This window comes from Oncorhynchus mykiss, chromosome 2 (genome assembly GCF_013265735.2).
Source record: "Oncorhynchus mykiss isolate Arlee chromosome 2, USDA_OmykA_1.1, whole genome shotgun sequence".
NCBI classification, from domain to species: Eukaryota; Metazoa; Chordata; class Actinopteri; order Salmoniformes; family Salmonidae; genus Oncorhynchus; species Oncorhynchus mykiss.
Genome location: NC_048566.1, coordinates 41,745,688 through 41,771,614, shown reverse-complemented (window position 1 = coordinate 41,771,614; position 25,927 = coordinate 41,745,688). Strand labels below are relative to the sequence as shown.

Here is a 25,927-nt window from a genome sequence, read left to right as displayed (position 1 = left end):
GTTACGTAATCTAGGGTTGGCCGATGTCAATCTTTGTCCTATCGTGACTATGTAAATTATATGATGGTATTGCTCCCTATTGCCCCCCCCGCAATTAAAACATAAAAATAACTCAGCTAAAACCACCATTGGGCTATGGCGCCAAATCACATGCTAAAACTGGACGAATCATGACGAAAGATAATATTGTTGAAAACCTGGGCAGAGAAATCAGGTAAATCTTTTCTAATATTAATTTATGGTGGAGCTTCATCGTGGAACCGGTTTGTTTATGTGTGTGTGTGTGTATGGCACTTACCATGATGGAGCACAATTGCCCGAGCTGACAAGGTAAAAATCTCTCGTTCTGCCCCTGACCAAGGCAGTTAACCCACTGTTCCTAGGCCGTCATTGAAAATAAGAATTTGTTCTTAACTGACTTGCCTAGTTACATAAAAAGGTCAAATAAAAAAAAATGTAAGTGTCAGTCACACAGGCTGTCTTGCCATATTAATTCTGTGAGCTGCTCCACACAACTACCAGTTGAGCACTGCATGCTCTTACTACCAGACAGATTATTCCGCTAGGCTGTGTGTGGCATGCATGTCATAAATAATCTACATAACGACCTAACAGCTTCGGGAATTTGACAGTTTGTTTTTTCATCAATCACATAGATTGAAAATAGCATTATTACTACAATATTACCCTCCAAGCTAATCATTAAGCTCGAGGCCCTGGGTCTGAACCCCACCCTGTGCAACTGGGTCCTGGACTTCCTGATGGGCCACCCCCAGGTGGCGAAAGTAGGAAACATCACCTCCACTCCGCTGATCCTCAACACTGGGGCCCCACAAGGGCGCATGCTCAGCCCCCTCCTGAAATACCTGGTCACCCATGACTGCATGGCCAGCACGCCTCCAACTCAATCATCAAGTTAAGACGACAACAGTAGTAGGCTTGATTACCAGCTATGACGAGACAGCCTGCAGGGAGGTGGTGAGGGCTCTGGGAGTGTGGTACCTGGGAAACAACCTCTCACTCAACGTCAACAAAACAAAGGAGATGATCGTGGACTACTTCTGGAAACAGCAGAGGGTGCACCCCCCTGTCTACATCGACAGGACCGCAGCAGAGAAGTTGGAATTCTTCAAGTTCCTTGGCATAAACATCACAGACAAACTGAACTGGACCACCCACACAGACGGTGTGATGAAGACGGCGCAACAGAGCCTCTTCAACCTCAGGAGGCTAAAGAAATTTGGCTTGTCACCTAAAACCCTCAAACTTTTACAGACACGATTGAAAGCATCCTGTCGGGCTGTATCACTGCAAGGTTCTCCAGAGGGTAGTGCGATCAGCCCAATGCATTACCGGGGGCAAACTACCCTACCCGCTATCATCCAGAAGGCAAGGTCAGTACAGGTGCATCAAAGCTGGGACAGAGAGAGTGAAAAACAGCTTCCATCTCAAGGCCATCAGACTGTTAAACAGCCATCACTAGCACATTAGAGGCTGCTGCCTATAGGCGTAGACTAGGAATCACTTGCCACTTTAAGGAATGGAACGCTAGTCACTTTAATAATATTTACATATCTGGCATTACTCATCTCATATGCATATACTGTTTTCTATACTATTCTACGGTATCTCATTCACTTAATGTTTACATATCTTGCATTACTCATCTCATATGTATATACTGTTTTCTATACTATTCTACGGTATCTCATTCACTTAATGTTTACATATCTTGCATTACCCATCTCATATGTATATACTGTTTTCTATACTATTCTACAGTATCTTAGTCCCTCACTCTCTGATATCGCTCGTCCATTAGTATAAAGTCTTAATTCATTCCTACTTAGATTTGTTTGCATTGCGTTGAAGATGGAAGTTTACATACACTTTAGCCAAATACATTTAAACTCAGTTTCACAAATCCTGACATTTAATCCAAATAAAAATTCCCTGTCTTAGGTCAGTTAGGATCACCACTTTATTTTAAGAATGTGAAATATCAGAATAATAGGAGAGAGAATTATTTATTTCAGCTTTTGTTTCTTTCATCACATTCCCAATGGGTCAGAAGTTTGCATACACTCAATTAGTATTTGGTAGCATTGCCTTTAAATTGCTTAACTTTGGTCAAAACGTTTCAGGTAGCCTTCCACAAGCTTCCCAGAATAAGTTGGGTGAATTCTGGCCCAGTCCTCCTGACAGAACTGGTGTAACTGAGTCAGGTTTGTTGGCCTCCTTGCTCATACACACTTTTTAAGTTCTGCCCAACAATTTTCTATAGGATTGAGGTCAGGGCTTTGTGATGGACACTCCAATACCTTGACTTTGTTGTCCTTAAGCCATTTTGCCACAACTTTGGAAGTTTGCTTGGGGTCATTGTCCATTTGGAAGACCCATTTGCGACCAAGCTTCAACTTTCTGACTGATGTCTTGAGATGTTGCTTCAATATATCCAAATCAATTCCATCCTCATGAGGCCATCTATTTTGTGACGTGCACCAGTCCCTCCTACAGCAAAGCATCCCAACAACATGATGCTGCCACCCCCGTGCTTCAAGGTTGGGATGGTGTTCTTCTGCTTGCAAGCGTCCCCCTTTTTCCTCCAAACATAACGATGGTCATTATGGGCAGTTCTATTTTTGATTCATCAGACCAGAGGACATTTCTCAAATTTTTTTGACCCCATGTGCAAACCGTAGTCTTGCTTTTTTATGTCGGTTTTGGAGAAGTGGCTTCTTCCTTGCTGAGGGGCCTTTCAGATTATGTCGATACAGGACTCGTTTTACTGTGGATATAGATACTTTTGTACCCGTTTCCTCCAGCATCTTCAAAAAGGTCCTTTGCTGTTGTTCTGGGATTGATTTGAACTTTTCGCACCAAAGTACGTTCATCTCTAGGAGAGAGAATGCGTCTCCTTCCTGAGCGGTATGACGGCTGCGTGGTCCCATGGTGTTTATACTTGCGTACTATTGCTTGTACAGATGACCGTGGTACCTTCAGGCATTTGGAAATTGCTCCCAAGGATGAACCAGACTTGTGGAGGTCTACAATTTTTGGCTGATTTCTTTTGTTTCTCATGATGTCAAGGTAGGCCTTGAAATACATCCAAAGGTACACCTCCAATTGACTCAAATTATGCCACTTAGCCTATCAGAAGATTCTAAAGCCATGTCATAATCTTCTGGAATTTTCCAAGCTGTTTAAAGGCACAGTCAACTTTGTGTATGCAAACTTCTGACCCACTGGAATTGTGATAGTGAATTATAAGTGAAAAAATCTGTCTGTAAACAATTTTTGGAAAAATTATATATGTCATCATGCACAAAGTAGATGTCCTAACGGACTTTCCAAAACTATAGTTTAACCTCTAGGGTAGAGGGCAGCATTCGGAATTTTGGATGAAAAGCATGCCCAAATTAAACGGCCTGCTACTCGGGCCCAGAAGATATGATATGCATATAACTGGTAGATTTGGATAGAAAACACTCTAAAGTTTCCAAAACTGTTAAAATAGTGTTCGAGTATAACAGAACTGATTTAGCAGGCGAAAACCTGAGAAAAATCCAAGTAGTTTTTTTGGGGGGTTTTCTATTCAATGCCATTACAGTGTCCATTGACTTAGGACTCCATTTGCAGTTCCTATGCCTTCCACTAGATGTCAACCGTCTTTAGAAATCGTTTCAGGCTTGTATTCTTATAAATGAGGGAGTAAGACCAGTCTGAACGAGTGGACCCTAACGTGACGCAGAGTTTTTTCAGGCGCATGTGCATTTCTTGTTTACCTTTTATATTGACAACGTTATTGTCTGGTTGAAATTTTATAGATCATTTAGGCTAAAAAACAACCTGAGGCTTGAATATAAACATCGGTTGACATGTTCTATGAACTTTACGGATACAATTTGGATTTTTTTGTCTGATTGTTTTGACTGAGTTTGAGCCTGTGGATTGCTGAAGAAAATGCGCTAACAAAACTGAGGTTTTTGGATATAAAGAGACTTAATTGAACAAAAGGAACATTTATTGAGTAAATTAATGTCTTCTGATTGCCACCATATGAATATCATCAAAGGTAAGGGATTAATTTTATCTCTATTTCTGAGTTTTGTAACGCTTCTGCTTGGCTGGTTACTGTTTGTAATAATTTGTCAACTGGGCTATGTTCTGGGCTAGGTATGCTTTCGCTGAAAAGCATTTTATAAATATGACACTGTGGTTGGTTTAACAAGAAGTTAATCTTTAAACCTATGTAAAATATGTTTTGTTTTCTGAAGTTTTATAATGAGCATTTCTGTAATTGAATTTGCCGCTCTGCAACCTCACTGGATGTTGGCCAGATGGGAGGGACGCTAGCGTCCCACATACCCTAGAGAGGTTAACAAGAAATGTATGAGGGGTTGAAAAACAAGTTAATGACTCCAACCTAAGTGTATGTAAACTTCCGACTTCAACTGTATGTTGTTAGATATTACTGCACTGTCGGAGCTAGAAGCACAAGAATTTCGCTACACCCGAAATAACATCTTCTAATCACGTGTATGTGACCAATAAAATTTTATTTGAACACAATCCCAGAAGAGACAGAGGGAAAAACGGACATACGGCTCGTTTTGGATCGAGTGGTTTTAATACCTGAGAAGAAAAATAATGTTCTGGGCATGACAACTTTCTAATGCCTTAATCAAAACAATCTCACAACTTAATTGAATAGACTCTTATCACCCAAAGCCGTGTGTGGAAATTATAGGCTTTGTTGAAAGGGATAATAAGAGGTCATTCTGTCGTGAAGGCCGTCGATCCCTGCTCTAAAAGCCAAAAAAAACGATGTAGGCCTGAGGCAGGCGCCTTAGCCAGCATGCTGCCAGTCCTGCCAGAGCTAGAGTGGACAGCCAGCCAGAGGACAGGACACAGGCCAGGCCAGAGGCTGTCAGCACTTTACGGCCCATTTGGACCAGCTGGTTCACACTTGCGATTGAATCTGTTGAACTCACTCACACTCAGTCCAGAGCCAAGCAGCCAGGACATAGTTTGTTTGCTGTTCTGTTCTGGCACAACAATAACAAGCCATCTGTCACCAAGGAGACAAAAAGGCTGACAGAAGGTCATTGAGAATGCTTGAGGAAACTTGTTGTAAACACACCTCGCCTACAAACACACATCACCTGGGTCAGATGGGCTCTTTCACTCACCCGCTGCTCTGTAGAGGATCTTGGGCTCGAAGAATATGCAGGGGTTCTGATCTGCGATGCACGACAGCAGCAGTCCCTTACACTGGACCGGACCTCTGGGTATTACAACCTGGAGTGATATACATAGTACAATATTACCTTTTCCACACTATATATCGTGCCAACCTGAACTGTACTGGCTCGGACATTTTCTTATAACGTTGTCCTTTTTCAGCACGGTTACAGCAACTATTAAGGCAGTGTACCCAGGACAACAGTACAGCTTTGACTTAGTAGTGCAAACAGGGTGTATCTGTACCAGAACAGACCATACTATTCAATTGATACGCACACAAACAACCCAGATCCAAACGATGTGCAATTGGGTGGAAAGCAGAAGCCGGCTTCCTCTATATCTGAGCAAGACATTTGAGCCTTCTCTCACCCCTTGCAGTGTTTATTACCTTGACCTTTGAAAAAGACAACAGAGGATGTTTACTGAATTGACTATGGCTGTAAAGCGCTAACTGGTGCTGTGGTGCTTGGCTGCGTAGGAGAACTTTAGACTTTTATTCATTTCATGATGGTGTGTGTGTGTGTGTGTGTGTGGGGGGGGGGGGGGGGTGAATCATATTTGACATTTTTAGCACGCACTCGTTTCCCTCCGAGCGTATGTGCCTTAAATGCCAGCTTAAATCACACACGCTCACAGATCAGCCGGTTGAACCCCAGGTGACAGCACACGGCGTACAGTGAGTCAGGTATTTATTTGAGAGTCTGTATGCTTAATTTCCCTTTCATTTCTATGGATGTAAAGCACAATGCAGCAGCCAGCAGGGTTTGGAAATGAAGGGAGTGGGTGCATGAATAGGTCAACAGCAATTTGAGGTAGACATTTTTCTACCCTCATCAAATCAACAGTCCAGTAGGTGTTTTAGCAAGGTACATACTCGGAGATCGACTACACCAAAATATATGTAATAAGTGCAGTGAAGTGAAGAGAGAGATTGGCTAACTGATACAAAGAGAAAGATGTGTGTGCCTTAGACCATAAAGACAGGCTCATTAAGGAAGGGGCAAGCAGTGCAGAAGTAAATAGGTTATAAGGTGCTTTAAAAGTACATGTGAGGTGGAGAAGTGAGTGGAGGATGGGATGGAGGGAGGGAAATAGGGATGACTGTCTAACCTTGATGCCTGGGCAGTGGGCGAAGAAGGCCTCTGGACTCTGGGAATGGTAGAGCGAGCCGTGGCCCACGCAGCCCCACGGCGCCCGGATGGTGAGGTTCCCGCAGTCAAATAGGTTGCCGGAGCGATAGCGGTACTTTGCTGCTTCATTTACAATCTGAGGGCAGACAGACAGAGATACATAAATAATAACAATCACCACTCATCAAGTTGGTCAGTCACAGCTAGACATTCATAACAATACCTCAGTCCCCCATAACAGAAAGACTTGGACCTCACACGATTTTGTAGGCTCGGCCCTAATTTATGCCCAAGGACCAGTACTCTCTTCCCACCTCCGAGGGGCCAAAACTCTCCAACAGAAACCAGAGAATTGACTACTGAAATGTGTGTAAGATACCAAACATGGCTGACAGACAACAACAAAAAGTGTCTTCAGAATAGAACGCTATATGTATGATCTCTATGGTTACTTGCAGTTGTTCAGAGTGAACTCTGTCGACACTGTATAAAATTGTACTACCCAGCTGTCGTGTCTTTACTATCATTAAACTGAAGACTTCGTTTTTATCAAAGATTCTCTGTAATTCTCTGAATAATCATGTAACTGTAATTAACTAGGAAGTTGGGGCACCAAGGAAAGTATTCAGATTACAAAGTTATAATTTCCCAATATAACCATTCAGATATTTTCATATCTGATCAATGGTCTTCTGATTAATGATTTATTTATTTTACCTCACGTTAGTCTCATTCCAAACGTCGTAAATTGTTGGTTATCTGCACGAACCTAGTCTTCACTATGAGTCATCCATACATCAATTGTCTTAAATCATTTATTTATTACCAACTAAGTAATTCACAGAAATGCATAAACAAACAGTAAATATGGTTACATGAAATTATAGAATGTGCCCTAGTGGGCTGACCCGGCATGGCGGCTTGTTTGACAAAAGGGGAATGGGGGTTTTACCAAGAAGTCACTACAGAGTTAATTATAACATTTAAAATGCTAATCCTTTACACATGAACGCCCACTCATTTGGGAAAAATTGCAATCAATATATATATTTATGCTCAGTGTGTCGTCTTAATCGCTGGTGAAAAGTCTTTATTTTGTAGAATTGTCCGTCTCTCTCCCTCTCTCTCTCTCTCTCTGTCTTGGTTAGAGGGGATAGTTCAAAGTGACATTCGTTATAGAATGGATGTTTCGGCGGTTGTTGTTCTTCGCGTTCAATGATACCGAATTCCTAGCTGTAGACTAGTAATTAGTATCAAAGACTTGTTCTTATTCTGTCGGTATCGATAGTCTAAGAGTTTAACCACGTGGTATGGTTAAAAGATTCTACAACCTTTAGCCATCTCGTAATTGAGGTAAGCTTGGTCCCGTGATAATTTCTCAAAGTTGGGTTTTATTCGGAATGGCAGAAAAGGGTTGTCCCAGGAGGTCTGAGCCTAACTGGGCTCAGGGGCGGTCCTCTGATTTAGTTCAAATCAAAAGGGAATTGTATTTTTCTTCATTAAACATTCCACAATTACACAATTATACAAACCGTACCATACTCACTCATTAATCTTATACAACAATTAGATGTAAACCTCATATCTGAGGCTATTATATAAACAGCGTTATGGTAATGTGGCCACACAGTCACCGTCACTCTCCAAGTTGTGCCAAACGAACCAGTTCGTAGCTGGTTTCTTCACCGATCTTTTACACTTTCTCTGGAACATGAAATTTGTTCATACCTCAAGTTCTGTGAGGTGGAAGGATTTCCTTTGTCTCCATGAAAATCTACTCTCTATAACTGTGTGTCCATGAGGCAAGGTTTTCCTTAGGAATTTACGACCTCACTCTGCCCACAGCAGTCTGGTTGTAGAAGCAGAGAGCGGGGGATGGTGCTCGCTGTACTCAGAGGGCAACGTCATGACACAGCCCACCCCCTCAGGTCATCACACATAGAAGTGACCCGCTTCCTAGAGGATTTTGGCTGGTTAGTTTTACTACCTTTGGTTTAGTCTGTGGATTGGGCAACAACTGGATTTTAAATATATCTGGTATAAATGGGATGAAGGTCAGTTCTCACTCTTCTTCTGTATCCTGCCCATTGAATAAGGTTGTAGAGACATTTTTAAATTTGTGAGCTACCCAGGCCCATGCCCTGAGTAGGTCTGATGAGTTCATAGTTTGGCCGGGTGGCCAGCTCTAGGAAGTCTTGGTGGTTCCATACTTCTTCCATTTAAGAATGATGGAGGCCACTGTGTTCTTTGGGACCTTCAATGCTGCAGAACGCTTTTGGTACCCTTTCCCAGAAAGCTCGGAGCTCTACGGACAATTCCTTCGACCTCATGGCTTGGTTATTGCTCTGACATATATTGTAAAAACTTTGGGACCTTATATAGACGGGTGTGTGCCTTTCCAAATCATATCCAATCAATTGAATTTAACACAGGTGGCCTCCAATCAAGTTGATAAAATATCTCAAGGATGATCAATGGAAACAGGGTGCATTTGAGTCTCACAGCAAAATGGTCTGAATACTTGTAAATAAGGTATGCTTTTTTTATATACATTTTCAAAACATTCTAAACCTGTTTTCGCTTTGTCATTATGGGGTAGTGTGTGTAGATTGATGAGGGAAAAAAATAGTTGATACATTTTATAATAAGGCTGTAACGTAACAAAATGTTCAAAAAGTGAAGGGGTCTGAAAACTTTCAGAATGCAATGTAAATACTTATATAGAATATTACCACGCTACAATTTACCTTTCCCACCACAAAAAAACTATTGAAGACCACAGCTTCTGAGGGGTATTTTAAGTCTGTGGTTAATATATTCAAGCATACTTCATTCTTGTCAATACATTCTGACTATCATATAAAACACGTGAATAACTCCAAGTCCCTAGGAACCTGATTTCAGAACCATTTCCCCCCCTATGTATTCACGGTTGACAGAACCTGACCCTTCTACTGGTGGTATCCAAGGCTCTATTTCATCTAATATTCAGGTAAACAATTATTTCTTGATTTTATGCATCTCTGGGGGCCATGTTGGATTCCCTCGTTTTAATTGAGAGTACAGAGAGAGTAGTGTGTGTGTGTGTGTGTGTGAGTGATTCAACGCCTGGCGCTATGTGTATGCCATTTTACTCTGTAGCAATATGGCAGCAGTCTGAAATATCTCATCATTATCAACATTCAGCGGGTTTTCGGTTGCCTTGACAAGGGAGGGAAACTCATTGGTCTTTGGGATGTGGATATGCTGCCTGGAAACGAGTGCCAGCATAACAGACAATGCCGGATAGTGAACCCGCGCACGATTTCCAGGTCAGTGCATTAAAGCCCCATTGCTATCTTCTGAGGTAGACTCACTACCCTAGTATTATCTTTGAGCAAATTTTTACAGTGAGGGAGGCATAGTTCAGGCAGATTTCCAGTGTCAATTTCCTGTCTTTCAAACATCAGCTGTGCTATTTGGAGTGGAAATGCGTCAGCAGATAGTGTTAAAAGCTAGTGTGTGGTTGGCATCTGGCCAAATTGCACCTCAATTATAATGTTTTGCTTTTTTGACAGCGTTTGATTACAACTTGATTGTGTGGAAGCCTAATCACTTATGAGCAGAGAACTCACTAGGGAAAATATTATATTTACACTAATTACACAAGATTGACATGGATGCAGATGAGGCAGGTGTTTGTTGGTGGGTGAAAACATATGCATGAATGAAGCAGAAGTGGGAAATGGATCCCAGTAGTCCCCGATCAAATCTGTTCCCGTCACACAAGAGGCTGGGCTATGACAATAACAAATAAAACCATCTGCGTAAGCAAACAGGCAAACAAGTGACTGAGAAATTACACTTCATGCACAGCGCGCAGTCAGACTGTCTCACCTGGTCGAAGGCAGGGTAAATGTAGTCAGCAAACTGGATCTCAGCGATGGCCGTGGCACCGGCAACTGCCGCACCGATTCCAAATCCCACAATGCCTTGCTCACACAGAGGAGTGTTGAAGACACGGTCTTTACCTGGAGAGAGAAAGAGGGTTACTCAGTTATCTACCAAGGGGGCTGATGACAACAAATAACAGCACACCCATATCAACCAAAGGAAAGAGTTAATGCTCTGCATTGCTGACTAATCACTTCCAAAACATCCACTCATTCCTTTTCAATTAGGGATGAAATCCAAGCAAAATACAGTGTAATAGGACAATGATGGATGACAAGGTTTGTCAGTCACTCCCCTACCCAACACTTGCTTCATAAGTGTGTTAATTCATTGCAGCGTCTCCTTAAAATAGCATCCGGACTTAAAATAAGTGACATTCAGAGAGAGAGAGAGAGATGACTCCACCTCAACTGGAGCAAATTAGGCTGTGATGCACTAAAAAGCCCTAGTCTGAATAATAAACAAAAACTATTTTTCCATCCTGCACTCTATAATCTTGACCGGGAGCCGCAGGACTGGGGCTCTACATTTTGGGAGGAATGTTATTTTGGTTCCTTTGCTTTGTTTAATTGCCAAGAAGCAAGCATTTTCTTTCATCGGTCCCTCCAAACCTCTTTTCTGTCCTTACCGCAAGTGCCCACTTCTCACCAAAAACCGGACACCATTAGAGCCCTACAAGCCCTCAGAAATTAAGAATTAGGCCAACCTGTCAGTCCAATCAGAATCCTGTGTACTGGTAAAACACAGCCAGAGTATACAACAAATAAATCTGGTGGTCAATGAGTGACACAGTGAGCTCCAAATGTGTTGGGGACAGTGAGAATGCTTTGTCGTCGTTTTGGCTCTGTAATCCAGAACTTTGTATTTGAAATGATACAATGACTATGGTGTTAAAGTGCAGACGGTATCTTCATCCATATCGGGTGAACCGTTTAAAAATGACAGTGCTTTTTACAGTCTCCCTATTTTAGGGGACCACAAGTTCACTTGTGTATTAAAGTAGTCAAAAGTTTAGTATTTGATACTATATTCCAACCATTACATCACAGCGTGACTCTACAAACTTGATGGATGCATTTTCTGTTTGTTTTTGGTTGTGTTACAGGTGATGTATCGTGTCATTTTGGAGTCACTTCTACATGAATGTGGATGCTACCATGATTACGGATAGTCCTGAATGAATCGAATAATGATGAGTGACAATGTTAGACGCACAAATATCATACCCTCAAGACACGCTAACCTCTGACCATTACGATAAGAGGGGAGGTTAGCATTTTTTCACTCAATGTGGAAGTGTTCATAAACATTCTATTCTTATTTACAATAAAAGTGACTCCAAAATGACATAATACATTACTTACCATTCATTTCATTTGGGCACAAACTAATCTGAAACACAATCAAAACATACAGCAAATGCATCCAACAAGTTTGTGGAGTCACAGGCCTGATTTAAACATTGCGTGCTAGGAATATGGGATCAAATACTAAACTTTTGACGACTTTAATACACATAAGTGAATTTGTCCCAATACTTTTGGAGCTCACATTTGATGAATATGCACTGCACTTGCACATGTTTGAGGCATCTATTAGCTAGTCATTCATGATTCTCATTTTCATTTAGGAGAAATAGAAAGACCGAGGTCGAAGTGGCTAGTCGTTTACAGGTGAACGGCGCAGGAGACACTTCCTGTGCGCACGCTACTCAGTGGAGGAGTAATGCACCACTGGGGTGAATGAGTCAGTCAGCCACACAAATAGAGATCAGGATACTTCCCATAAACCTGCATGTAGTATAATGGTAGAGAGAGGGGGATAATAAAAAATAAAAAAATCCCTCTCCGCCATCTACCTCCCTTAGACGAGATTAAAAATAATGATCCCTAGCAGAAGGTCAACACATCTGACGTCAATGACAACAAAAGACAGCAGAGAGGGAGACGTGCATTGGCTTTTCCAAAACCTAATCATACATTTCCACCTAGCCAGGGGTGAATCACGACTGGTTTCCACATTATGGAGTTGAGGGTAAAGAATTCTACATTATGAGGAGGCAGCACACAAAAGATAATGGCCATTTCAAAACCCACACATTTGTAGCAGCAGTACACCCGCACAAGTCAATCCATCATTTCATATTAGGATAATAAGAGAAGGAATACAACTGTGCAATGAATAGCCTAACAGTATGCATGGGCATAGCTGACAAAAATGATTACTACTATATGAAAAAAAAAGTTTCTGTAGAAATGAGTCTCCTTGCCATCAACAATTGTAAGCAAGCACAGCTGTGTCAGGACTATCACACACACATACAAAGTAACGCACACAATTTTGGAGTTTTGACCAACACACACACACACACACTAGGAGTTTTGACCAACAAGGGCATGAAAATGATCCTCGGCTGCCATCTGGTGGCATCCCAATGTCATTAACATTAATCAGCACAAACATACTGATTTATTTGTCTAAAATGGTAAGGGGAAACGATTCGGCCTCTTACCATATTTGTCTCGGAGACCCACGGTGCAACGAAATACTCCACCAAAGGCGACATCCTCCCCAAAGATGACTGAAGCACAGATACATCTCATTGATTGACACAGTAATACATAAACCTAATATTTCTAAATTGCATGTCTTTCAAGATATTGATGAATACATGAAAGGACTACCCAGACCAGTTTAATTACCTGCGGTGGGGTCGCTGGCGAGAGTGTTGTCCAAGGCACTGGTCACAGACTGAAATAAATTCATCTTTGTAGTGGGGCCTACAAGAAGTTGGGAGAATTTTATTGAACGATTAAAGTGCAAACAGAAATGATTTGAATTCCATATTTTTGAAATATACATACATACACACATATATATACACACACACACACACACACACACACACACACGAGAGAATTTGTAATGTACCGATGGAATCGCTTAATTCATAAATTGAAGTTGTATTTAATTTGAAACATAATGAATATTGCATTCAGATTTCAAATTAGGTTAATATTAAAATTCTATATTTATATAAATCAGTTTCAATATGGTAAATATCGCATTCATTGTGTGTGTACCAAGTTCAAACTATAATTTCAATTTTTACCAAAGGTTTATATATTCAACTTCTCAAGACGCATTTCAAGATTCTACTCTGACCTTTTTACAAGGAATACATGAGTGCCTAAGTTGAAAAATGCAGGCACACAAAAAGGTATTTAGGAGAACAATGAAAAATACATTCTAGCCGCACTGGCACTCCCTACATTTTTACATCAGGATGCACAGCAAAATATTTGGCACACATGCGAGTAACCATGTCGCACTTCAGCATTCAGATTGGTTATTTTAAATTAATTTGGAGAACTGAATTTACAGAGACAACATTCTGGTACTTTGCCAGCAAAGAATGCTAGAAGAGAACAGACAGAATCAAACGCTGTGTTAAACAGGTTTCTGGCAGTTTCTGAAGCCAATGTTGCCAATTATTTTAAATGATTACTTAATTGGCAAAGTGAGCAAACTTAGGCAGGAAATGCCAACAACGAACAGTGAGCCATCATACTCATACATAAAAATAAATATTGAAAGAAAAGCAATGGAAGTCGGAATTTTAGAAAAGTTGGTGTGGGAGAGGTGGAGACAATATTGTTATCGATCAATAATGACAAACCTGGCATTGACAACTTTGATGGAAATATGCAGAGGATGGAAATATGCAGAGGATGGTAGCACACTCTACGGCCACTCCTGTGTCATATCTTTAAATCGAAACCAAGAGGAAAGTCTTTGTCCTCAGGCCTGGAGGGAAGCCAAAGTCATTCCGCAACCCAAGAGTGTTAAAGTGGCCTTTTCTGGTTAACAGCAGCCCTATCAGCTTGCTACCAACTCTCAGCAAACTGGTGGAAAACATTGTGTTTGACCAAATACAATTCCATTTAACAACAGACTTTCAGCATGCTTATAGAGAAAGGCACTCAACATGTGCTGCACTGACGAATGACTGAAGATTGGTTTGTTTGAAAGAAATGTACAATAGGAAGATTGTGGGAGCTGTACTGTTCGATACATTTGAAGTCAGAATTTACATACATCTTAGCCAAATACATGTAAACAAAGTTTTTCACAATTCCTGACATTTAATCCTAGTAAAAAGTCCCCGTCTTAGGTCAGTTAGGATCACCACTTTATTTTAAGAATGTGAAATGGCAGAATAAGAGAGAATGATATATTTCAGCTTTTATTCCTTTCATCACATTCCCAGTTGGTCAGAAGTTTACAAACACACAATTAATATTTGGTAGCATTGCCTTTAAATTGCTTAACTTGGGTCAAACGTTCCAGGTAGCCTTCCACAAGCTTCCCACAATAAGTTGGGTGAATTTTGGCCCATTCCTCCTGACAGAGCTGGTGTAACTGAGTCAGGTTTGTAGGCCTCCTTGCTCGCACACGCTTTTTCAGTTCTGCCCACATATTTTCTATAGGATTGAGGTCAGGGCTTTGTGTTGGCCACTCTAATACCTCGACTTTGTTTTCCTTAAGCCATTTTGCCACAACTTTGGAAGTATGCTTGGGGTCATTGTCCATTTGGAAAACCCATTTTCGACCAAGATTTAACTTCCTGACAGATGTTGCTTCAATCTATTTACAAAATTTCCCCACTCATGACGCCATCTATTTTGTGAAGTGCACCAGTCCCTACAGTAGCAAAGCAACCCCACAACATGATGCTGCCACCCCCGTGCTTCACGGTTGGGATGGTGTTATTCGGCTTGCCAGCGTCCCCCTTTTTCCTCCAATCATAACAATGGTCATTATGGACGAACAGTTCTATTTTTGTTTCATCAGACCAGAGGACATTTCTCCAAGAAGTACAATCTTTGTCCCCATGTGCAGTTGCAAATCGTAGTCTGGCTTTTTTATGGCGGTTTTAGAGCAGTGGCTTCTTCCTTGCTGTGCGGCCTTTCAGGTTATGTCGACACAAGACTCGTTTTACTGTGGATATAGATACTTTTGTACCCGTTTCCCGTAATCTCTAGGAGACAGAACACGTCTCCTTCCTGAGAGGGAAGACAGCTGTGTGGTCCCATGGTGTTTATACTTGCGTACTATTGTTTGTACAGATGAAGGTGGTACCTTCAGGCGTTTGGAAATTGCTCCCAAGGATGAACCAGACTTGTGGAGGTCCACAATTTTGTTCTGAGGTCTTGCCTGATTTCTTTTGATTTCCCCATGATGTCAAGCAAAGAGGAACTGCATTTGAAGGTAGGCCTTGAAATACATCCACAGGTACACCTGCAAATGACTCAAATTATGTAAATTAGAAGCTTCTAAAGCCGGGACATCATTTTCTGGAATTTTCCAAGCTGTTTAAAGGCACAGTCAACTGCGTGTATGTAAACTTCTGACCACTGGAATTGTGATAGTGAATTAGAAGTTAAATAATCTGTCTGTAAACAACTGGTGGAAAAATGACTTGTGTCATACACACACCTTCTTGGTTACTACATGATTCCATGTGTTATTTCATAGTTTTGATGTCTTGAATATTATTCCACAATGTAGAAAAGAGTCCAAATAAAGAGAAACCCTTGAATGAATAGGTGTGTCCCAACTTTTAACTGGTACTGTATGTGTTATGGCTTTTCAGAGCTTTATTCAAATGGAAGCTTCTCTAATGTCAAACATGTAAAGTGTGGTGTACCGTAGGGCAGCACTCGAGGCCCTCTACACTTTCTATTTTTAGCAATGACCTGCCACTGGCATTAATCAAAGCATGTGTGTCCATGTATGCTGCTGACTCAACCATATAGGCATCAGCAACCCCAGCTAATGAAGCCACTGAAACCCTTAAAGAGTTGCAGTCTGTTTTAGAATGGGTGGCCAGAAATAAACTGGTCCTGAACAGCTCTAAAATTAAGAGCATTATATTTAAGTTCTAGACCTCAGCTGAATCTGGTAATGAATGGTGTGACTGTTGAACAAGTTAAGGAGACTAAATTACTTGGTGTTACCTTCGATTGTAAACTGTAATGGTCAAAACATAGATTCAAAGGATGTAAAGATGGGGCGAGGTCTGTTCGTAATAAAGAGATGCTTTGATTTGTTTTGACACCACACTACACAATGCAATTCCTGCAGGCTTTAGTTTTATCTTGATTATTGTCCAGTCATATGGTCAAGTGCTGCAAAGAAAGAAATGGTTAAGCTGCAACTGGCACATCTTGCGCTTCATTGTAATCAGAGGGCTAATATTAATACTATGCTTACCAGTCTCGCTTGGCTAAGAGTTGAGGAAAGACTGACTTCTTGTTGTTTCTTTAAGAAACATTGTGTTGGAAAATCCTAATTGTTTGCATAGTCAACTTACACACACTTACCCCACCAGACATGCCACCAAGGATATTTTTGCGGTCCCCAGGTCCAGAACAAATTCAAGGAAACGTACACAGCCATGAAGGCATGGAACTCCCATCTTAAATAGCGCAAGTGAATAGTAAACCTGGTCTAAAAAATATATAATAAACAAACAAACAACTCACGGCACAATGCCTCTCCCTCATGTGACCTACTTGTTGGTATGTACTGACATGCATGTGTAACAGATAGATACACACACAATGTTTTAAAATGTAAATTGTATAGTATTTTTCGTTGTGTCGAACCCCCGTAAGACTTGTTGTTGCCATTGGTGTCGGCTAATGGTGATCCTAATAAATCAAATAAAAATGTTGAATTTATTTTCTTCCTATGAACTTCACTAGCGTTTGAACCGCTTGGGCTATAAGCTACTATGACCCTATTCCTGAAACTTTAGACACACTGGAACATGGTTGTGCCTTCTGCATTATGGTCACAGAATGGGCAGGACACGTTATATATACACACGTTATATGTGACAAGAAATGCTATTTGGCTCCGATAACCATCTCACGTCATCTGACCATAGCACCAATTCCAATCCAAGTGCCAATGCAGTTTATCAAACTCTAGGCGTTTATGATATGGATGATATGAAAATATAGCTTTTTGGCCACGCACACCAGTTGTGGGTTTGGGGTCGAAATAAGGATGCATAAGCAGAAAATAACCCTATACCGACTGTAAAGTATGGTGGTTGATCTGATTTTAATGGGGCCATTTTGTTTCCACTGGTCCTGGGGCCCTTGTTAAGGTCAACGGCATCATGAACTTTAACCAGTACCCTAATATTTTTGCCAAAAAAACTGGTTGCCTCTGCAAGGAGGCTGAAACTTGGCCGGAGGTGGATCTTCCAGCAAATCAATAACCCCAAGTCACCCAAAATCCAAATAAATTGTTAATTGACCTCAAAAATCTACATTTTGCAATGGCCATGAAAGAATATCAAGGATCTGGAAATATTATGTATGGAGTTCTCCAGTCTCATTAAAATATACATGATTTTTTTTGCATACAATAAAACATATGATTTGCATTATTTATTTTAGACAATATTTTTTTGCTCATCTTGATTAAGGGTGCCAATAATTTTGTACATGACTGACTGGATTCAAACTCAAGCCTACTGCACAACACTTTCTTTGGCAAACAGAAGCAGAAGGTTCTGTGTACTCCAATGAGACTGCAACAGAGGTGGATTAGTGATCCATGCATGTGATGTGCAACATTATTGCCTTTGACCTGAAGACGTATTAGTTTGACTGATGGGGTTCTAACTCAGGTCTCCTGCGCACCACACAATGCAACTTTTCTGGTCTCTAACAAGTTACTCATCACGAAAGCGTCGCAAGTCACAGAACCAAAGCCTAGGCCTTAGCTCCGCAGGCTAACAAAGTCTTAACCCAGACAGTCACGTTACCCTTATAATATGTGCCCTTGCCAGAGACATGAAACTAAAGGTGTCCGCATACTTCAGTTTGGCTGGAAACAAGTCATCCCTTGTTGAATGGCAACAGACTTTACTGAAGAATCCTTACTGTTTCCTGCAGTAAAATTACTTAGTGCCCCGATGGGTGGAATTGGGGGGGGGGGGGGGTTGCAGAAAATCTGATGTTTCTATGTCAAACAGTTTCTTTATAATTTAGTCATCTGTGATGTATAAAAGTGTAATATTGGGATACAAACTCAAAATTGAATACATTTCAACTCTACATCTATCTGACATGGTACTGGTGTCTTTTTTTTAAAAGAACATTACCATGTGTGTAAGGTCTATACTTTTGTTTCAATGTAGATTTGTTTAAGACGACCAATAAAACACTGAGTGACCCTGATTGCAGTAAAATGAATAACCTGATGGGACGCCACACTTCAAATGTTTTGTATATTTTATTTTAAGGGCAGACATGTCTGAGGCAGAGGTCCCGAGCTCAACTTTCGATATAAGCTGAATTAGGGGGAAGCGGTACTCATGAAGCAAGCAGTGTGTCATCCTTTACATTACCTTCCTCATCTCATCCCTATGGGCTTTAGCGAAGAGGGCTAACAGTCTTGTAACATCCAGGAACTATTTCTTTCAATCTTTTACCCAGACTTCAGCGGAAATGTAGAGAAGCATATTCAGTTTCTTTAAAATGTAAAAAAATAACCACCTGTCAGGAAGATACTACACTGAGCAAAAATCTAAACGCAAAATGTAAAAATGTTAGTTGATATAAATGCATATATGCACAAAAAGCTTAGTTCACTCAAGAAATGTGCTTACATCTCTGTCAGAGAGCATTTCTCCTTTGCCAAGATAATCCAAAACCGCAGGCTAAGGTTAAATCTAGACTTGGTTTCCTCAATCGAAATTGCTCCTCTTTCACCCAAGCTGCCAAACTAACTCTGATTCAGATGACCATTCTACCCATGCTAGATTACGGAGACGTAATTTATAGATCGGCAGGTAAGGGTGCTCTAGAGCGGCTAGATGTTCTTTACCATTCAGCCATCGGATTTGCCACCAATGCTCCTTATCGGACACATCACTGCCCTCTATACTCCTCATTTCTGTATACCTGTCACAGGACCCACTGGTTGATGCTTATTTATAAAACCTGCTTATGCCTCACTCCCCACCCTTATCTGATATACCTACAGCAGCCCCTGTCCTCCACATACAACACCCGTTCTGCCAGTCACATTCTGCTAAAAGGTCCCCAAAGCACACACATCCCTCATCGAGAGCAACATTAATTCCCGCACTTTGGCTCTTTTCAGTTCACTGCAGCTAGCGAATGGAACGTACTGCAAAAAAACTCACTGGACCGTTTTCTCTCTTAATTCAAAGAATCAAATCATGGACAGTCTTACTGACAGTTGTGGATGCTTTTTGTCATGTGTGTTTTGTCCTATATTTTAATCCCAGCCCCCGTCTGCGCAGGAGGCCTTTTGACTTTTGTTAGGCCGTCATTGAAAATAAAAATATGTTCTTAACTGACTAGCCTAGTTTTAAAAAAATGTTTTTATTTAAAGGTGACCTACTTTGAAAGGACGGGAAGTGTTGGCTGTGCACTTGACCAGGCATTCCACATTTAACCATCTAAATATCAAGTTGTTTTTTTGGTTTTATATTCTCAAACTAATAACAGGACGTTTTTAACTCGGGAAAACAAACAATAAAAACGTACACAAACCCTAATCTTTACCTCAGGAATCTTGATTTAATGTTGTCCACGAAGTAGGCTAATTATCTTGACCGCCCCAACAGACACAAATGTTCTGTCAATCCTTGAGATGAACATTAATTCCCGCACTTAGGCTGTTGTTAAATTGTGTGCAGTATCACACAAGGTCTTTATCACTTGACTTGTCATTCAGAAAATCCTTTCCTGAATCAGCTGATGTTATGCGATAATGTCTCCACTTAACGAAAACAATTATGAGTAATTATTGAAAAACCCTGTTAATGACAGTATCAATTTGTTTTTTATTAATCATATTAAAGTACATCTTTATGGTTTGAAGCATAGAATTTTTTGCAATCACATGAACTTCATGTATGTGAGCCTATGAAAACTTCACACTGTAACATTGGGAGATACGAAATGTTACAGTACACTTCTGAGGTCTCCACACAAAAAAAAAGTGAGTCACAGCAATATCCAGGAATTTCCCAGGATCAATGTCAATGTATAATTCAATTGTAAAATGCATAGTATATGATAACAGCAAACAGTATCAAAATCACATTTTATGTCACATGCACCTTAGTGAAATGCTTACTTACAAGCCCTTAACCAACAATGCAGTTAAGGAAAATATAAGTAAAAAAAATAAGAAACAAAAGTAACAAATAACTAAAGAGCAGCAGTAAAATAGTGAGGCTATATACAGGGAGTACCGTTACAGAGTCAATGTGTGGGGCGCCGGTTAGTTGAGGTAAATATGTGCATGTTGGTAGATGTATCATACATGTAGGAAAGAAAAAGTTGTGTTTTATGTCACTCGATTTTAGCCAAATCTGAAGACTCCAAAGCACGAGAAAGGGTTTAAAGCTGTTATAGCTGTTGATTCAACTCATGAATTAGCTGTATTGAATATGTATATGTTCCCCCTTCATATATTACTGTATTCACATGAATAAAAAAATAAAAAAGGAAATTATTATGAATTACTTTCTAGCAGCTCCAAACAGCTGTCCACTGCCAGAAATGCTCACGGATACCCTTGAAAGAGCCATGTGACGGCCATCTACATCTGCCAAACAGAAGTATGGGCATGCAACACAGCCAATTTGCCAACAGAAAAAGCAAAGCAGGAATGCAGCTGGAATAACGTTATAACCAACTAGCTAATGTTATCATGTTAGTTAGATAGCTAGCTAACTCATATAGAAAAAAATGTACAGACCACGAATTTAAGATATTTTCAAATGATCTTTACCATTTCAGCAAAGATAGTTGGCTGTATGAGAAATTATTTTAGAACGCAAGGGCATTTCACTTACCATACTCTGTGGGGACAGGGTCAGGGTGGTAGGTGAAGTGCGCAGCATTCCTTCTTTGTGTTTTAGTTTTGGATGAGCAATTCGGGGATAACCTCAGCAGTGTGATCCCAAACGAGCTCTGAGCACCGACATTTACATTCGCGATGGAGGCTTTGGAGACTGCACCTCTGAGAAGAAACCGTGCTGCAGCCGCCATTGCTGTTGTGAGTGGACTGAACAGGAAGAAGATAATAATGACAGCGTCCCTTTTTACTCGAAAGGGACTGTAGTTGGTTGAAACAGTGGGTGGTGTCAGAGGGTTCAGCCTCTTGTCCAATCGACCCTGAATACTTGAGGGACCTATTTTACCCTGGCCCGCGTTGAAGTGTCCGTCACGTCGTCTGGCGAAAGCGGGTAGGGAGGAGCGCCTCTCATATCGAACAGTAATCTGCGCCGGTCGGTTGATGTTATCAACAAGGCAGCATGGTATCGTCCAGAAACATACAACATACATTTTCCATAAAATATATGTTTTATGTTTGTTTTATTGGAGGGCAGATAAAGCATTTGTATCAAAAAAGCAATCACTTTGCATGGGAAAACACAGAATCATACTCATTACTACACGTGCTTTTTACATCACTTTTATTCGCCGTCCGACAGAGCGGGCAACCGATTCTAGCCCGAAGTCAACAATCAACTTTCAGCCGGTGCAAAACACGCCAGTCGGGCGCCCGGGCAAAATTAATCGAACATCCACCTTGACTTTTGTCACGTTCGACATTGCAGCCAATTTTAAAAGCGAGTCGAGACTGACTGATCTACAAATCACCGTGCATCCTAAATAACAACTCAATAGTCTTTGTAGATCAGTAAGTCAGTCACAATTTAACAATGATACATCATGGTTTTGACGCTCTCGAACACAGCCTTTGACTAAGGTAATGAAGTTGTGCCAAAGATTATGGATATACTGACAAGATCTCTCCGCCCTGGCACTGGGAATCGTTGTCCACCAAACGGCACGGCGGGCTGTCTAGCTTCCGCTCATCCTTTCTTTGGATTGGTGGATACATCTCATTACTGTAAATCTGTTTTTGAATATTCGATGTAAAAGTGATGTAAAGTGATGTAATAAGCACGAGGGTTGTTGACGTCACCCACCTGTATTCAATGGATAGAGATGCTCCCAACTAATTTAACGAAATGCATAACCATCTCGAGACAACTCCCTTATAGTGTTTTTTCTCTCAAAGTTGCCATGGGTGGCGCAGTGGTTAAGGGCGCTGTACTGCAGCGCCAGCTGTGCCACCAGAGACTCTGGGTTCGAGCCCAGGCTCTGTCGTAACCGACCGGGAGGTCCGTGGGGCGACGCACAATTGGCATAGCGTCGTCCGGGTTAGGGACGGCTTGGCCAGTAGGGATATCCTTGTCTCATCGCGCACCAGCGACTCCTGTGGCGGGCCGGGCACAGTGCATGCTAACCAAGGTTGCCAGGTTCTCAGTGTTTCCTCCGACACATTGGTGCGGCTGGCTTCCGGGTTGGATGCGCGCTGTGTTAAGAAGCAGTGCGGCTTGGTTGGGTTGTGTATCGGAGGATGCATGACTTTCAACCGTCGTCTCTGCCGAGCCCGTACGGGAGTTGTAGCGTTGAGACAAGATTGAGCTACTAACAATTGGATCCCATGAAAAAGGGGGTGAAAAACAAACAAAAAAACATTATATCAGTACACTCGTAACAACTTAACCATTACGAAACTTATATTTGATCAAATGAACTTCATAAACCATTTTGCTGACACTCTGGATGTGCTAAACAATTACTTTTTTATTGTGGGATGACAAAACTATGTTGTTATGAGTTACCACAGCCATCATCAAACCATCATTAAATTATCATACAATCCTACCTTACTGTAATCAATCACAAACCACAACCTATGTGATTTTGAATTTTAGACCAAATAATCTTGTAGTCCTATGTAAATCCATGACTCTTGCATTTAACATGCTACTCACATAGACCTACACATAATAAACTATAGGCAGGGCCTAATAATAAATACTTAATTTAACTGTAAAAAAACGATTTAGCTTATAATTTGGCATGAACACAACCAGTCATGATGTTTTCATCTGATTGTCAAATGAATTACAATGTAGGCTACCTGTGCATGTTCCTCCACTCCATGGACAGGGGGAGTTTGTGCAGCCATGTAGAAATAAATAGTTTAAAGCATGACAGAGAGGCGGAGGGGGTTCGTTTAATTTGGAAGCGTTTATTTTAATATTTAGCACGGTAAAACATATGTCGTGGAAATTCTTACACAGGGACACTCAAAGTCAATCTTTAATGAATCATCCTTTATTCGTCAGCGCACTGGAGAGGTTCCAACCAACTCAATGCACCATAGTACACATGTCAATCCCAGCAGTTGCCTTATATTCGGCTATACACAGAGAAGTTATATTTGCACGATTTAGCATAATTCATTCATTATTACCGTTTTGTTTCATTCATGTGACTGACCAAAACGGGTTCATAACATGTGATAGACCAATACCTCAAAGCCTCATGGCTTCTTCTCTCTAATCTGAGACCTTGAAACTGAGGTGAATAAATCTCTCAATATTAACCATTGTATCCATATTTCTCACCACAATCGGGTTGTATTGACCTATGTTTTTCACTAACTGTCACTGGGACATTAACTTAGTCGAAATACAGTATAAAACCCTCTTATTTAACAATTCTGCTAAGACCTTCAAAAGGTTGGTGCTTGCTCATCAGCTCAGTGTTCCACATGATGTAAACAGGTTAAGGGTTTAGATGACCTTACCCCAACTTGTTAAAAGAAAACAACCTTCAATCATTACTTATCGTCCATATTTACAGGGGGAAATGGGAGGTGCATAGGTGCATATCACCTTACAGCATGTTAATAACATTTCACAGGGAAGAGAAAGAGAACACATGTTATAACAGTTTCACACCAAACCTGCTAAGAAGGAGATCGGGGCAAGGTTAGCCGAAGATACAATCTAGTGGCTCTCCTCACATTTTTAGGGCAGAGCTCTGTCTCTAGAAGCCTTGCCTTTCCAAATCCTAACTATAACTGCTCATAAATTATCTAAACCAAATTGATAATGACAGTCCTTAGTGCTTCATGTTGGTTCTATCACTTTAATTTAAGACCCTAACTTTTCTCATCACCTGTGGTAATGACAGATTGGTATTTCAATGCAATCTTAGTCTAAATTGCTTTACATTTTGCTGTGTGCACAATCAACCTGATATCCAAATAAACAATTTTGGATAAGCCTAAATCAATTACAGGCACGGTTGACCACCCCCTCCGTCCCCGGCACTCATCCTTCCTTTCCTGGCATTTCTTCATGTTCTTCTTCAGATAGTGTTTCAGTTTGTCCTTGGCACATTTGAAGTGGATGGCCGTTGATAATGTCTCTCACCTGAGCCGCCGGTGTCCTTTACAGTCCATTATGTCTTGTCCATTTTCCTACCAGTACGCCAGCAGCATGAGAGAAGTTTAGACTGGATTTTCTCCATGCTCACTCTACGTGGACCCACATCACACTCCTGAGAGAAAAAGCATGAGAGAATAGGAAGTTGATAGCTTCTGGATTCTGTGTACAGGTTGCTGGCTCGGACTCAGGTTTCTCTGTAGAAGTGAAGGACCATACTGAACGCCATTTTCAGCCAGTTAGAGGGGGTGTTGAGGTTCACACTGTTCTCGGCAGAATTATCTTCCACCCATCTCCATACCATCTGTGGTCAGACCAGAACAACAGTTTAGTTTAGGGGACTGGTATTATTTACCAAAGGGCCCCAGTGTATTTACCAAAGGGCACCAGGGCACCAGTAATTACCCCTTTGGACACATGACTTACACCCTGATTCATGCATCAACAACAACAAAAAACAGCACTGCCTGTTAAATAAAAAATAAACAAATTAGAATAACAAATCAAAACTATCTCTTGATAACTCCATGAGGAAATAATTGTATCCCATAAGGTAATGGTAAAATAGACTAGAAACATCTCTCTCTCTCTCTCTGTCCTTCTTGTGGTCTGAAACACACTTAAGACTATTGATAAATTATACACTTCTTCTTAAATATTTGTTTTTACATAGCCCATAAATAAATACAAAAATAATGTCTGCTGTCTTTCTAGCTAGGGTTATCAGGCCTCACCAGGAAGTCAGAACAGAGGTCAGAGGTCAGCCCTATTAAGTGAGTGTTTGTTTTCCTGTACCTCAGACATTAAAGATATTTATTAAAACATTTTGTGTATTAGGTTTACATTGGGTTTTTCAGTACATATCTTCTAATCAAGAGAATGTACATGTGTGCAACCAAAACTCTTGACAATAGAAATGTTCATTTGTGTACAGCATGTCATGATCATCGTTGGAATGAGGTGAAGACCAAAGCGCAGCATGGTAAGTGTTCATCATATATTTATTAAACCGAGAACACTAACAAAGGAGAAACGAAACAGTTCTGAAAGGAGACATACACATAACAGAAAATAATCACCCACAACTTGTTAGAGTTGCGTAAATTCAAATCTGGTATCAGGATAAATATAACAATGAGTCACCGATTGTATACTATGTATTTTTTTATTAGCTAAGTAATAAATGGCAAATGCAACTTTCGTATATACGGGCTCACTGTAATACCACGCAGGGCAG

General features: G+C 40.8%; 1 protein-coding gene across 1 annotated transcript in view; it reads right to left on the bottom strand.

The window, feature by feature from the left end:
- The window catches only part of LOC110489877 (2-oxoisovalerate dehydrogenase subunit beta, mitochondrial), a 76,795-nt gene extending 55,219 nt beyond the window's left edge, over positions 1–21,576 (bottom strand). The window contains exons 1-6 of the mRNA XM_021562836.2: positions 21,229–21,576; positions 13,013–13,090; positions 12,823–12,891; positions 10,254–10,387; positions 6,358–6,513; positions 5,193–5,301 (exon numbers count right to left, since the gene is read on the bottom strand). Of these exons, the coding sequence (XP_021418511.1) occupies positions 5,193–5,301; positions 6,358–6,513; positions 10,254–10,387; positions 12,823–12,891; positions 13,013–13,090; positions 21,229–21,424 (742 nt within the window). The 5' untranslated portion in view covers positions 21,425–21,576. The remainder of the gene's footprint in view (positions 1–5,192; positions 5,302–6,357; positions 6,514–10,253; positions 10,388–12,822; positions 12,892–13,012; positions 13,091–21,228) is intronic.
- Positions 21,577–25,927: the final 4,351 nt, after the last annotated feature.